Here is a 15,841-nt window from a genome sequence, read left to right as displayed (position 1 = left end):
AGGGTTGCAGAATGCAGTCTTTTGTTCATATGTGACTGAAATTGTTCCAAGCCATTTTCCTTCAGAGATTGCAGTGAAATTTTCAGGCTGAAATCTTGTTAGATAGCAATAGTTAATAAATATTTAATCTGCATTAAAATACAGAGTCTCTGAGGATTTTATGTTTTTCTCTCACTTGACTTCGGTGGTAGTCACTTTAATAGTTACTTTAATAGCTTTGAAATTTTGAGCCTAATTGCTCATTGCAGTGCTTAAAGCAGAAATAAAACACCCATTTATTTGCTGTGTTTAAGTCAAATTTGTCCTCTGTGTATACTTACATCATCCTCCTTACACGAACAGGAATTGTGCTTTAAGTGCACAGTGGGATAAATTCAGGCTTTCTCCTCTATTTTTATAAAACCTTGTTTTTAATACATCTAAATTGTTCATGAGAAGGGAAAAAAAAAAAAAAAAAACAAACCAAAAAAAAGAACCAGAGCAACTGCTTTTGCAGATGCAACTCCAAAAACGCCGTGTTCTGATCTCGCACTGCTGGCTCCTCAGCTGCAGCGCCGAACCCAAAAATGCTCGTCCCAGATTTTCCCCACCTTTGGGCTTTGGAGGGGAGAGCTGGAGCCAGGAGGCAGGGCTGGGGTCCTGACTCACTGCTGCTCCTCGCTCTCGCTGCCACCTGGACTCATTTCACCAGGCGACGCCAGAATTCTGCAGAGCGAGCGCTGAGATCTTCTCGTGCTCCTCTGCCTGTGTGTCCCTGCACGGGGCTGCTGCAGGAGGTGCTGCCCCTGGGCTCTGAGCCCTGCCCTCTGCTCCGTGCCCTCCTTGGCACACTTCTGGAGCAGCGCTGGACCTTTGCTTTGTGTGAGTTTCATCCCCCTTTCTTCTGCAAAGAGCTGTCTTATGCAGCTGCAAAGATGCTCTGGGAGCCTGAGCTGGAAGGAGCTGAGCAGGCACCAAAGGACTCCTGAGAGTACCCAGAGGTGCTGCAGGAGCTCAGCAAGCAGGAGGTGGGGTTAGATGCCAGACTTGGAGAGAACAGGAGGTGGATCCCAAATATTTTCTTTGGGAAATTTGTTGTAGGACATGAAGGGGCCATAGCAGGATTTGTGATTTGGCCCAGGCACCCTTAATCCTCTGCTCTGAGAAAAGTGGCTCTGCTTCAGCAGGTTTGGGAAGTGGAAAAACCCAGTGGAGTCTGTTTCTTCTGTCTGATTTCCTTGACTTTGGCTTAGTCCTCAAATTTCCATCATTCTGCTCCTTTTGTGAGTGTACGTCTCCTGGCCGTGCTCACGCCTTGAGCAGCTCCAGCAGAAATAGGTGTTTAAAACATGGAGTGACTGAGCAGGATGCTGATTCATGGATGGATCTCCATCTTGAGAGATTTGGTTATGTGACACAAGCCTTTCCATCTCAATTCCCAGTTGCATGTGCCACATATTTCAACATTATTTGAGACTGGTTTTTCATTCTTTGGCAGGAGCGCTATGGTGCAAATCAATGGGCTTCTCTTTTGAATGGATCAGGATTAATTTGATCTATTTATGCCATTTTGGTCCCATCAGGAGAAGGTTGCTCTAAGGAGGTTCTGTAATTTTAGGCACACAGTATTTGCTTTAGGAAGAACCATTGTAAATAATTAAAACAATTGTACAAATAAATGGAAAGGAATTTGGTGAGTGCCTTAACAAAGCTTTTGTTTTACTGGGCATAGTTTTAGGGCATGATCCATTCTCTTAATTGAGCTTAATCCCCACCAACTGGATTAGTACAAATCCAGTTATTTTGGAGCCATACCGCAGATCAGAAGGAGTTTCTTGCTACTGCTTCATAAAGTGCAGCCACATGTGATAGGTCTCTTGAACGTGAATATAACTCAGCCAAGTTCCAGGGCTGACTGTCCAAATACATGCAGTTTCAAGTCAGCACGATTCACAAATTGCAGATTTTAGAGGCAACATTATAACTTCAGCTGGGGGAGGGAGAAATCCTGAGCTTTAGCAGTTGGATTTTGAAGAGTTCCCCAAATAACAGTAGTAAAAATAGAAAGCAAACACTTGAACAGTTTTTTTTTTTTTTTTTCCCAAGAGGTCTGGCCATAAAGTCAGTTGTTTTTGTGATAGTAGCAATGAAGCAGTCACGTTTGTCAAACAGGAGGTCATGTAATTCATGACATTGTCTGCGAGATTATTTCATATCATCAGGTTATTCTTAAAAAGCAGCAACAGCAAACCTTTGCTTTATTTATGCCACTTTTTCTTGGGTTGGTTAATAAATTTTAAGACAAATGTTCAAGGCCCCCGCTGATGATATCTTGCCCGCTGAAATGTTTATAAATACTTGTTTTAGCCGATTATGGTAATGTCTGCATTTTTGAGTCGGAGCTGGGGAATTGTGACTGCACATTAGTTTGCGTCAGTCGGAGGTTAATAGCCTCTCAGGGAGGTGGGGGAGAGCTGCTTCCTTTTCCAGACATCTGGACACAGATAGAATCAACAACTCTTATATATGTAAATCAAAAGTTACTGTTCTATATAAAACACTGTCATTCACTGATCGCAGATTAGGAGCGCACGTGACTTGTCCGTAAGGCAATAGCTGTATGTAAAATACGTAATAGGATCTTCTCCCTCTCCTGCCTCCTCAGAGAGCTTTCTCCATGGGCATGGCAATTCCACTAATTCAATCCTTGGGGTCAAGCAGTGCTTGCCCCCCCCCCGTGCCCCATTCAGGGATCACCACAGCCCTTGGGTGTTGGGTTATGGTGCAGAACCCCCTGAAAGCACAGCTGGTGGCTTTAGCCACACACCTGCCTCCCTGGTGGTCCCAGGGACCATCCCTGGAGAGGGGAGGTGACCGTGAGCACCCACCCAACCCCCAGGACCTGAACTCTCACCAACATCTCTCTCCAGGAGTTTGGTGGATTGAGTTTCATCTCCATGGCCAACACAACTCCTGTGGAGGCAGGTCTTGCTTTGCCATCAGTACTAACAGTGTTTGGAAGGAAGAGCAGTTACTTCAGTTGTGTTTCAGTGTGGAAGAGGGAGGTTCATTGTGGAAGAAGGAAAGTCATCTCCTGGGTTAACATTTAGTCATTAAAAAAAGAGAGGGGAAAGGGGAAGAACGAAATAGTGATTTTTACAATCATTGAAGATCATTGGTGGGTCCACCTTGGAGTGTCACTGGGCCCTGAACTGTGGCATATGTCTGTAAATGGCATAGGAAGAAGGGTGAGCAGGCAGAGAGTTTGTGACTCTTCACTGCGAGTATCCAAATCCAGAACTGACTATGAAGATTCTGCAGAAGATTCAGAGGAAGCTGAGTCACCAGGATTAAAACAGCCATAAAAGTCAATGTCAGTAAATACCCACTAATACCATGGGGAAAGTGTGACTTTTAACTCCTGTCATTCAGGAAAAAGATCTTGAAGTTGGTAGTCTTATGAAAATATCACCTGAGTGCTTAGCAGAAAGGAGTTGAAAACATCATTATGGCTTCAGTTCTTGAATACAGCTAATATTCCTCTCAAAAAGGCCATAGCAGAATTAGAAAAGACACAGAAAAGTGCAACAATGATGATCACAGGTAGGGAGCAGCTTCCATTCAAAAACAGGCTAAGTAGACTTTGATTTTTTCAGCTGGGAAAAAAAAAATCCTGAGGGAGCTGTGCCCCAGCTCTGGGAGCCTATGAATGGTGAGCAGAAGTTGAATGAGGAATGGTTATTCATTAGTGATAACAATACAAAAAAAAAAAAAAAAAACACCACAAAAATATCAGGCAAAAGGCTTAGAAGGAACAAAAGCCAGTATCTTTTCATATGCACCTAATTAAATTGGTGACCTCTCCTTGACAGAAATAGAAATGGGTTTGAAAAGGTTTAGCCAAGTGAATGGAGCAGTGGCCGATGGCTGTTCAATGTTGTAACGGAGATGAAGCCTCCAGTTAATGCTCCTGCACCTCCCTGGGCTGGTGTGTGGCAGTGGGGAGATCTGTCCCTTGCTCGCCCTCCTGTGTATCCCCTGGAGCCCCTGCTTGGCACCAAGTACCACCTTCCAGAAGCTCACGTGGCAGGTTTAGCGTTCCTGCTTGGTTTTGGTGTCTGAATGAGTCCTCAATGCAAACCCCCTGGATTTCTCACTGCTCAGCTGGTGTTTTGCAAGTACACTGGTGAGCAGGGGCTGTCTGCCTGCGCTGAAGGCGATGGACAGCATGTTGTGGATCAGGGCTGCAGGATTGCATGAGCTGCCCCCACAGCCCAGGAACCCATCTCACAATAGGGATTTGCATCTTGAAGGCTCTGAGCACCAACACACTCCAGGACTTCTTGAGAAAATGCCCCAGTTTTGGTTCTTGGGACCCCTAACTCCAGCAGATAGTACCAGCTATAATTATCCTGGTAGCAGTGGAGTGACAGTGCCTTGGATCAGCAGAGCCGTGGGGCCAAACACTTCCCGTTGGTGCTGGAGCAGTTCTTGAAAAACATAAATCATATCAGGTCACCACATAAGTCAGGCTTAAAAAAAAAAACAACACCTAAACAGCAAAACAGCAAGCACAATAGTCATTCCTATGGTGAGAAACATATTTATAGAAAGCGAGTAATACTTTAAAATAATTGGAAGTGCTCGTGTTTCCTCTGGATGAGGGATTTAAGATTAGGTGCTGATTTCATACCTATTTTGGGACTGATGTAATCCTGGAGGCAGTGTTGGAGGTAGAGTTGATCTGCGTTGCTGTGCATGAAACAAGAGTCTGTCTCAGTTTCTACTCTGCAAAATCCTGGAAATAAGAACTAAAACAAAAATCAGCATGACTAAGCCATTTTAAATATAAAGGGGAGAATAGTTGCTTTAATATATTACTGGCAGGCACCATGTGCATGAGAAATTATGATCCAAAAATGATTTAAACCCACTAGATAATGAAATGGACTTGAATATTAAATATACATAAATAAAACATTTATTATACTTCTCAGTACCCTTATTATTCTTCACCATAAATATGTGATATCATAACCCATGCACTGTCTTGTCATTGCTAATCAGCCCGAAGGCCAAAGGGCATTTTTCATTCAAACCATTTATTTTCAGCAGTTGTAAAATAGATGAGTGAATTTTTTGTGGGGAACAATTAGAAGGAATTAAAGGCAGTGGAACAACTGCTTTAAAAGCTTTACGAATCAATTCCAACTAAAGGAGAATATGAAGTAGTATAAAAAGAAATATATGGTAATGTTGAGGTGTATGGGTTGATAATGACATCTCAGTGCTGAGATAGAATTACCTCCTCTCCCAGCAGCATCATCATTACATATCTCATGCCTGTGATCAGTACATGTCAAAATCCTTCATATTGACAAATGTGCTGTCCACTTGCATCTGTGGAGAATGTTTTAGCAGCTGAGTGATTATGAATCAAATCCCAGAGCTTACAGCCCTTACTGCCTTGCAATGCTTTCACATTTGTTGCCTGACAAGTAAATGTATCTTGACTTGCCTCTGAGATTTTTTATTTTTTTTTCACTGTGTTTGATGAAAGACATTTGGCAAATTGGCAGTGGTACCCTGTACGTTGCAATTTGTACTCAGCATTAGGAATCTGAGCATGAAATGAGAGGGCAGGCTACAGGCTAAAGGGAAAAAAACAACCCAGCCCAAAGGCAGAGCTAACCAGCATGGAAATAGTCATGCCAGGAGACAACCATGTAATTCTGCCAATGAAAATAAAATTAAATAAACCTGCAAAATTCCCCAGTTCTTTCAGTTAAAATTTCAATTTTCCAACAATCAGAGGAGCCTTTTATGGATTTTGAAGAACAGTCTGTGGAGGTGTTCCAGCTGAGAAGGGTTCAACATCTTGTCTTTCATATAATTTCCTTCTTTGTTACAAGCAAGATCTTGCACATGGCCCATGCTGTGGGTTTTGTGCTCTGTAGGTTGGCTTGGCTCTTTTTTTTTTTTTTTTTTCATTTGTTTGTGGTGTTGTGGAGAGGTGGATGGTTATTCTCACCTGTCAGTCGGCTCAGCAGCATTCTTGAACTCTTCAAGTGGCAATATTTGAGGTTTTGGAGGAGCTTTTCATGGTCATTTCCAGACAGCTTAAAGGAAACTGTTCTCCAGAAATTATTTAATCCCCACTCCCTGCAAATTACAGACAGCTAATCAAGAGCGGAGCCATCCCAAAGCACAAAGGAGTTACAAGCAACTAAAAGTAGAGCAAGAATATTAAGAGGTGGAAAAATAGCATAGACATCTAACAGACAATGTGAACATAGAGCACCAAACCCACCAAAGCTTCATTTCTTCTCTCTTTATCTAATAGTCTTTGGCTATGATGGGCTAGAACACTGGACTGGGTGGTTGGATGTGCCTGGGACATTGATGGAGCCTCTTTGGATCTGGATTATTGCAGACCTTGGTTGAGCTAGAGTGTTCATAAGGTTTCCTCTGCAATAAGCATCCTCTGAGAGTCCTTAACAAAAAATAAAATTAGAAATTCAGTTATTATTTCTGTTCATTTGGTAATAAATATTCAATGATTTCTGTAGATGGGATGCATAGACTTGTAGGCATAAAACCACAGAGCATGACTGCAAAACTTAGAATTTTATTGAAGCTGGGACTTAAAAATAAGAAGAAATGAACACTGGCTGATGATTACCCTCATGACCTATAATTTTCGAGACTGCATCTCTACCCTGGCTTTTTTTCCCTTTTCTTCTTTCACTTGTCAGTTGATGTTCTCTGCATTTCGGGTTCCCGGTGGGGGCAGAAATCCACAGGGTTTATTTACCGTGGTGGGCTCTGTGCTCTCTCCTGCTGCAGGTGTCAGCTATAGAAAACATGGCTGAGAAGCTGGAGAGCTTCAGCGCCCTGAAGCCGGAGGCCAGCGAGCTGATCCAGTCGGTGCCATCCATGTTCAACTTCCGCGCGCCGCCCAGCGCGCTCCCCGAGACGCTGCTGCGCAAGGGCAAGGAGCGCTACACCTGCAGGTAGCCCCGCGGCCACCCCGCGCTGCCCTCCCCGAGCCCCCCCTGCTCTGAGTCCAGCAGCGAGGCTCTCAGGCCTCTCCGTGCCCAGCATGGGAAGAGTTTCCCTGTGGGGTTCCTGGATCAGGAATGGTGTGGCCAGCAGGGAGGTCATTCTGCCCCTGTGCTTGGCTCTGGTGAGGGCACACCTCCAGTTCTGACCCCTCAGTTTGGGAAGGACTTTGAGATGCTTGGGCATGTCCAGAGGGTGCAACGAGGCTGGAGAGGGGCTGGGAACCCAAACCCTGTGAGGAACCACTGAGGGAGCTGGGGGTGCTCAGCCTGGAGAAAAGGAGACTCAGGGGTGACCTCAGCACTCTCTGCAGCTCCTGAAAGGTGGCTGTGCTCAGGTGAGGTTGGGCTCTTTCTCTAGGCAGCACTGACAGCAGCAGAGGACACAGCCTTAAGCTGCACCAAGGGAAATATAGGTTGGATATTAGGAAAAAGTTTTTTACAGAAAGAGTGATAAAGTACTGGAATTGTCTGCCCAGGGAGGTGGTGGAGTCACCATCCCTGGATGTGTTTAACAAAGCCTGGATGTGGCACTGGGTGCCAGGGTTTGGTTGAGGTGTTGGCGCTGGGTTGGACTCGATGATCTTGAAGGTCTCTTCCAACCTGGTGATTCTGTGAGTCTGTGATTCTGTTTATTAAATTATTGGTGTTACGAAACAAAGAGCTCTTCCTTGATGCCTTGGAGTGGCTGCCTAGAATAGAGGCTGGATAAGATTAAGAGAATAAAAGCAGGTATTTATTAACACCTTGGGCTGTCAGAAGCCTCCCAGAGGCTACACCCAAGATGGATGACGGTCACGAGTTTTTCAGACAGTTATAAGTTTGGTCCATTTACATATCAGAGGTTAATCCTCCAATTACAATTTCAGGTAATGAAGTAATTTACTCCAACTTTGCCCCTCCCAATTCACTGTTGTTTACCTCTCTCAGGGCCTTAGGCAGTAAGGTGTCCTTGAGTTTCAGGCCCAGAGACGAATTGTTTTGTCTGACCAAAATGTGAAGACAGTAGCTAACAGTCTACATGGAGTTTTAGAGTTACACACTAAAGCAGTACAGGATTTGAAAAATATAAATGTTAAATCCTAAGGCATCACCCTGTATCACAGCAGTTTTGATAAATGAGGTGGAAATCGTTATATAAACAATTCTTTTTTTTCCAAATTTTCTCATCACTTTCATATATAAAAGTGTGCTTTCATAATTGATTTTTTTGATCATAAACTACAGACGTGTTTTCTCTCTGGCTTCTGGTTTTAATATCCAAAGGGATCAGTGATAAAATACATGACTTATTAGGACTTGTGTGTATGGACTTTAAAGAAAAACCCACAATGAAGATAGTCATTGAATGTGCACCCAAAATGAATGGGAGCTTTGTCCAGAAGAGTGGAATTAGCTGTGTGGGTATTTTGAAGGCTTATACATCATGTTGTGAAAAAATAAATGGGATGTTAACAGTGAAGGGATGCAATCTTCAAAGTCATTGCTTGGAGCAGCCACCACCCTCATTCACTTAAGAGAGTGCTGTGTGTGCTCTGCCCCCATGCAAAAATGGGCTCAATGTCCTCAACAGAATGGGCCAATTATAAACTGAATATTAATATGCTACTTGAATGAAGGGGGAGAACTCACAATATTTTTTTTTTTTGCCATTATTTTTCCTGTGACATATTATTGAGTTTGGAGAATGGTTTTTAAATTGCTCTGCTTAGGTCTCTCTATCATCTCCAGAATGTGCAGGCATTTGACACTGGCATATCGGTTTATCTGATCTTTTTGAAAACATGTCACCTTCTTTCAAGACATGTTGTTATAGAAACATACCTTGATGGATTAGGTCTTTGAGTCTTGTCTGCTCTGATCCTATTCAATGCACAGAACTGTGTCACGTTTGCTGACACGTAGAATTGGTTGAAAGGTTTGAAATTTGCTTGCACAGAGGCAGAAATCCAAGGCTTTAATAACAGATTCTCTTGATTCCAAATCTGAACGAGGCTGATAATCGCCAGTGGGCTTAGAACCTTGGGGTGATCTTTAAAACAGGTTTTTCATATAACCCTTGCTTCTGCACAAGTGAAGCTGGCTGGTGCCAGCAGTTCCAGTCCCACTCCTGTGTGTGTGTCGATCCCTTACATTTGCTGAATGCTTTTATTGGGATGTTGTTGCACCAAAGCAATGCCAGTAGGGCCGTACCGTGATGATTCCATTTGGGCTGTGCATCCAGTGCAGCTCAAACTGGGACGAAGCCACTGAAGGCTGTGTTGTCTTATCAAACATTTTCTTATCACAGATACTGTGGCAAGATTTTCCCGAGATCTGCAAACCTGACCCGTCACCTGAGGACGCACACTGGAGAGCAGCCCTATAGGTACCACACCCCTCACCCCTGTCTGTGCTGTGGCCAAGCTTTAGGGTCCCTTCCAATGCAGACATTTTCTCTGAATAAAGCCAGGGAATTCAACATCCTTGCTGGACCAGCTCCAGCTCTTCCTCGTTAGCTTTGGACACACCATTGCATTTTGGTCTCAGAGTTTTGTGCTGATCCTCGGTGTTGGAGCTGCAGAAAGGGGGAGAGTTTTGGTCTTAGTAAAGTTCTTTTGGCTGGGGCACCTTCCCAACACAATTCCCAAGTCCTGCCTTTGCTGGCAGGGTGGCTGGCACTGCTGAACCAGTGTGATTGAAGTGATGTTCAGTAGGGCTCATGGACGTATTTTCCCTTGCAAAAATGTTTTTTACTGGAACTCTGTGGTGTTATTTGCAGCCTAAATTTGGGTGATTTGTCAGTCATCTGGTTTCTGAAAGGTCCTGGTTGCAAAGGCGTTACTGTATTTATTTGTTTCCTGCCTAATCTGGATCCTTTCTGAGGTCTGCTTAACCAAAACCCATGTGGGTGTACTCTCCTGTTGATAAGAATATGTGTGTGATACTGAATCCAGGACGGTCACACGCAGAAATGTGTATAAAGCTTCACCTTATTGAAAATGAAAGGCTAATTTGAACTGGAAAGAGGCCAGTTCATGTTCCAGTAAAACAAATACACAGATTTCTGCATTTTATGAGCTGTAAAGAGCAGAGTAAGCTCATTGTTTGTGAGGAAACAATATGTTTTTTGCATGTAGTCTCTTTGGGAAATGAGATTCACATCTAATTTTATTGAAGGAAGGTCTTGATGCATGTTATACCCATCCACTGCATAAAAGCCACAAGCAATTAGTAGCATAATGGGCGATTTCAGCACTAAAAAAAATTTTACGTCATTGACAAGTGTAAGAGAGGCACGGGAGAAGTAAAAGATTGAAAAAACTAAAGTGGTGAAGACTCTTGGCTAGTTGCCAGCCAGAGAATTTGGAATAGTTATAGTATGACTTAGTAATGGCTTAAAGAGCAATACAGTAAAGGCTTTAGGGACTCCAAATCGCTACAGAGTATGAAAATTGATGCCTCTGGTACCAGAGTGATAGACTAAACTACTCACATTGGCACAGTATTAAAGGTTGGGATTGTTTATTGCTGGTTTTTGCAAGATAACCGAATTTCCTCTGGGATTAGCAATCAAGCAAGCTAATTCCTCAAGAAAAGATTTAATCACACAGTATAATTTAGAATAGGAAAAGAAATAGCCCTTTTTACCTTATTTGAGAATTAGAAGAGATCTGTTTCATGTTTTTTCCAAAAGTGTTTAATTGTATTGTATTGGCAGCACATGAAACAATAGAGTTATTGCTCTACTGTTTTCAAACTTCCCAACTTTGCGTGCAACAGTTTTAAAAGCATGAGACTCAATTACCATAGCTAATTTGATGCCATTAGCTCAGAAATATTATGCTCATTCCTAAAGGCAGTATTTAAAATACAAAGTCTAATATGAATTAAAGCTGAAAACCCCACCATAGAAGTTATGTCTCCATTCTAAGAGCACAGCTCTCCAGTTAGCCAAAATTTGTCTTTATGTCAGGGAGGATTGAACCTCAGTAGGGAACAAGGAAGTGTGGTTGAGGTGCTGAGACTGAGCCCAGAAGGCTCGTCATGTATTTTAGGACAAATCTTACGATTCCAGCAACTAACAAACTCTTTCCTACCCACTTGTTTTGTTGTTTTTTTAGATGCAAATACTGTGACAGATCCTTTAGCATATCCTCTAACCTGCAGAGACATGTGCGTAACATCCACAATAAAGAGAAGCCATTCAAGTGTCACTTGTGTGACAGGTGTTTTGGTCAACAAACCAATCTTGACAGACATCTAAAAAAGCACGAGAACGGGAACATGTCTGGTATGTTCTGTCTTTTCCCTCCTGTCTCTTCCCTCCCCAGCCTGCCCCACGTCCCATGTGCAGGGACTGCCCCTTCCCTCTCAGCACTGCCGGGTGTCCACAGGCACACGCTGCTCCAGCGGGTGGGGGGTAGCAAAATATGTAAGTGCCTAAGCTCTGCTGACATTTAAAGTGCTTTGAAAATCCCAGCATAAACTCTCCCCTTGTATAACTTAAGACCACTGGATGATGTCTTTTCTTTTGGTTTTAATTAAGCCAACCCATAGCTTTTTGAGAGCAGACTGGGAAAATTGGTTTAATCCCATCTCTGCAATCACTTGGCTCTCAATAGGAGTCCTAGATTTAGAGTCTCAGGGGGCACTCTAAAAGATTTTCCTGGCACCTTCTGAAATATTCCCACTGTCAGGAGCTGAAAAGCGCTGGCTATTATGGAGCTAATGGTGCCTCTCAAGCCCCACAGCAAATTGGTCACTGCACAGCAGCAGCACAGGCAGTGGCAAAAGGGGATGTCATTGGGCTGGTTTGGGTGTCTGCAGGGTTTAATGAAAACCCTCTCTGCAGTCCTTTCAGTCTGCGTTTTGCCTCAATGGAGATAACCTGGGGCATGCAGTGAATGCAGAGCTGTCCCTTCCCCAGTGCTCAGAGAAAGGCGTCTGCCACTGGTCTCTCAGTGCTAATGAGCTGTGCTGATTTTGTCCATGGCTGCTCCATATGTTGAACAAATCTGCACAATTGATAGATAAAAATTAAGTTCCATTTGCTCAGCCATTGGTCTAAGGAGGACAGTTATCAATGGACAGTCTTGGAATCACAAGGAGAAGGAGGGAGATATTAAAACAGGGACATGGCAAAAGTGATGATAAATCATGGAAATTCAGCCAAGTCATTTTGGCTGGAAATCACCTTTGCCCATGAATAATTGCTAATTACTGGTTCTATGGCCAAAAGCTGATAGTTCACACTGACCAGCTTTTGGCTCTCACCCGTATCAACCAGAGTTTCAATTTCATTTTGATTTAAATGGTTAAATATAGAAAATGTAAAGGAGCAGCAACAGACATCATATGTTTTGCTTTAAGGTACTGCAACATCTTCACCTCACTCAGAACTGGAAAGCACAGGGGCAATCCTAGATGACAAGGAAGACTCTTACTTCACAGAAATTAGGAATTTTATTGGAAACAGCAACCACAACAATCAATCCCCCCGAAACTCAGAGGAGAGGTGAGTTGTGTCTGATCTGCCTTCCAGAGGTGCCCACCGCTCCTTTTCCAGGTGTGCAGACCTGATTGTTCACTTTTGATGATGTCTGGAGCCAGAGTTATTTTTTAATCTGGTTAGTTCAGTGGCCACCTTGGTGTCCCAGGAAAAGAAATGTGTTGATTCCCTCCCCACTGTGTACGAAGATGTTCCAAGTGGCAGATGCTGGACAAGAGATTCCATCTGTGATTTCTCTTTGTATCTGGAGCTCTCAGTTTCAGGCTCCCGCCGCTGATTTAAGTCTGCTGAAAAATTCCTTCTCTTTACATTCACGGCAGAACAGGTGACTTCTACATCCTGTGGGTAAATGCATGGAGCCTTAGGATTTAAGTGCAATTTAAATGTGTAATTAATAAAGTAGACCAGGCTAAATTCTTGGATCAAATGAAAGATTGTAGCTGAAAGTCCTTTCCCGTAAGTAACTCAATCCCAAGAAAGATGCTGAGTAGCCAAAAGCCCGTGAGGCTGCGGGTGGGCGTTGGGAGTCCACGGTGCTCCAGCATGTGAGAGAGCTTTTTCTACTAAGATTTATTAAGTATATGGGTGTTTGAATTCTTCTGAACTAACAGAAAAGAGACCACTTCCAAATATTTTCAGTTAATAAAAGCTCAGCTAAGCAGATAGGCTGTGGTGGGATGGAGCCCCAAATATTTCTTTGGGATTGGTGTTGCATTATGCATTATTTTCCCTTTTGAATTGGCATTACATTATCAACATCAAAAACTTCTTACTGTTGGTGACAAACTTTGCTGTCTCCTCAATTTCTAGATCCCTTTTTGAAGGGATAAAAAGGGTGGACACAACACAATCTCCACTATAGTATTGGATTAAGTGATTACATGCATATTCAAATTTCATTCCATCTTGATTGGCAATGAGGGCTTGGGATTTTTTTCCTTGCACATCTGGTCTCAACATGTCTTCTGACAGGAAGTCAGCAAAGTGGAAAGGTTGCTGGGTTGTGCAGTGTTTCCTTTCTAAATTTGGCACTTCAGACTGCTCTTGACGGATATTTTATCCCTGGCAAATTGCTGCATTTGAAAGCATAATTAGAGAATCTGTTTTCTTAATCACATGGCTTTTGTTACTTTGGTTGTAGTCCATCTCCCTTTCATTTCTAGCAGCCTCAATTGAGCATAACGAGCAAGTTGGCAGCCCAAACTGAGCTCAACAATTTCTTACTCCTGCCTATTTAAATAAAAGATGATAAAGAGATATTTCTCTGATGATCTTAGAGGGAGATGGCTGCTTCAGCTCTCCCTGTTCTGCACAACCTCAGATTTTTTTGATACTGTTCTAAAGACAGACTGTTCCCTAGAGTTTTTTTTTCAATGCAATACTAAACTCATGGCAGTCAGCTGGAATTTGCTCGGAAAATAGATGAAACTCTAATATGTTCAGGACATTATTGTGGCAGAGACCAGCTTTGCTCCTCAGAAAGTCAAATGTTAAACACCAACACGGCTGTGAGGGTTCATCTTATCTTGCTCCAGCATTGGGTCTATCCCATATTGTCCCGCACAGTTTGAAGCACGCGGAGTCTGAAGCAAACGGCGTGCGGACAATAAGGTTTCCATTTTTGTAACTGTATTCCTGGAAGAGTTAAGGACCTTTTGCACAATGAGAACAATAGATGAATCAAGGCCTCTGTGCTGCATGACGTGGTGGGGGCAGATACAGTGGTATCATGAATTTTGGGGGGGGCTCTACTGGGTGCAGCTCATTCACATCCCTGTGCCTCTGGCTGGGTGTTCGTTGAGGCCGCGGTGCCGAATTTCTTTAGCTCTCATTTGATGTGATGGACACAATGCAGCGCCGGATGCTCTGAATCCTACAGGCTTGAGACCATTACCAAACGAGCCCCTACTTCAGCGTGGGTATTATGTCCTTGATAAAAATCCCGTAGGAAGTAGTTAAGAGAAGTCATTGTCTGAGAGCAAAGGGCAGCGCAATAACAGTTTGTAGACCAAATGGTTTTCCATGTGTGTATTGCTGTAATTACTCATTTAATAAGAATAAATGCACTTAAATTGCCATATGACCTTTCTTTTCATTGCTTTTCACCCCTCAAATCATTCAATAACCTAGTTCAGCACAGAGGTGATATTGCAGACCACTCTTCAGGTCTCCATTTGAAGTCCCTTAGGTTCCCATGTACGAAATCCGTACATTCAGTGAAGGAATATGGCTTCCAGAGGGGTGGTAGTGGGCAAAATTAATTATGCATGTAATTTTGACTTTAAAACTCTGAATGCAATATTAGATGTCATTTTTTGTTATAAATGACAGATCCGATTTTCAGAGTTTCTTGGCCCCTACAGCTTCTGTTAAAAGGCAGTGAGTTGTTTTGCCCAGACTATGTATAACTGGAAGCTTGAGCTGAAATAACGCATGAGAAAATTTGGAATGGTTATCTGAACATGCCTCTGTTAGAACAGTAGTTTTAGCAGGATAATAGGAAAATCCCGTGCTGCTGGTTCTGTAACGTGCCACTGATTTCTGAGTGGAATTTTCTCCAACGCTGCCTGAATGTCTGAAGCTAAGCAAGATATAAAATACAGAAATCACTTTATTCTGCTGGGACAGATGCTCTTCAGATCTGCCTCCAGGAGTCTGCCCATGAGGAGCTTTCATATCTGATCTGTGTTTATAGCTTGCATTTGTTTTGCTACTTTCAGAATGAATGGCAGCCACTTTAAGGATGAAAAAGCCATGGTAGCCAGCCAGAACTCGGATCTGCTGGATGACGAGGAGGCAGAAGATGAAGTAATGATGGATGAAGAGGATGAAGAGAGCGAAATGGCAGGGAAGGCAGTCAAAGAGCCCGTGCCGAGTGACATGCACGAGGGCACTCCCGAGGAGGATTATGAGGAAACGAGTACTTTGGACATGAACTGCAAAGCTTCCCCTGGCAGGTTGGTTCCTTCCGAGTATTGGTGTGCCCGATAGGCGGAATAAAAACAATAAACCATACAAGAGTGCCAGCACCAAACCGGCTGCCGTGGGAACCGCTCCGGAGCAGCCGCTTCCCACTCACAATAGCAACGTGCGTCTGTGTTTGGGTCAGCACCAGCCCTGCTTTCAGCCTCTTCATGCAGTCTGGAGCCCTTGTTAGCAAAATTGACTGTGCTTGGGGAGCTATTGTGAGGTTCTGGGTGAGACAGGAAGCAGGGTGAGACAGTTCCATGGGAGAGACGTTATCTGCTCCGTGAACCGTCCTGGATCTCTCATAATGGCCTTGTGAAAGGCCATGGGGACACCATGAGAG

General features: G+C 43.4%; 1 protein-coding gene across 4 annotated transcripts in view; it reads left to right on the top strand.

Moving 5' to 3' along the window:
- MECOM (MDS1 and EVI1 complex locus) overlaps window positions 1-15,841 on the top strand; it is a 47,493-nt gene that overhangs the window by 28,823 nt on the left and 2,829 nt on the right. For all 4 annotated transcript variants that reach the window (XM_053986705.1, XM_053986708.1, XM_053986706.1 and 1 more), the window contains 5 exons: window positions 6,826-6,992; window positions 9,331-9,408; window positions 11,144-11,313; window positions 12,393-12,537; window positions 15,252-15,488. In XM_053986705.1, coding sequence (XP_053842680.1) covers window positions 6,826-6,992; window positions 9,331-9,408; window positions 11,144-11,313; window positions 12,393-12,537; window positions 15,252-15,488 — 797 coding nt within the window. The remainder of the gene's footprint in view (window positions 1-6,825; window positions 6,993-9,330; window positions 9,409-11,143; window positions 11,314-12,392; window positions 12,538-15,251; window positions 15,489-15,841) is intronic.

This window comes from Vidua macroura, chromosome 10, assembly GCF_024509145.1.
Source record: "Vidua macroura isolate BioBank_ID:100142 chromosome 10, ASM2450914v1, whole genome shotgun sequence".
Classification (NCBI taxonomy): domain Eukaryota; kingdom Metazoa; phylum Chordata; class Aves; order Passeriformes; family Viduidae; genus Vidua; species Vidua macroura.
Note: the sequence above shows the minus strand (reverse complement) of the source record. Positions and strands in the feature narration are given on the sequence as shown.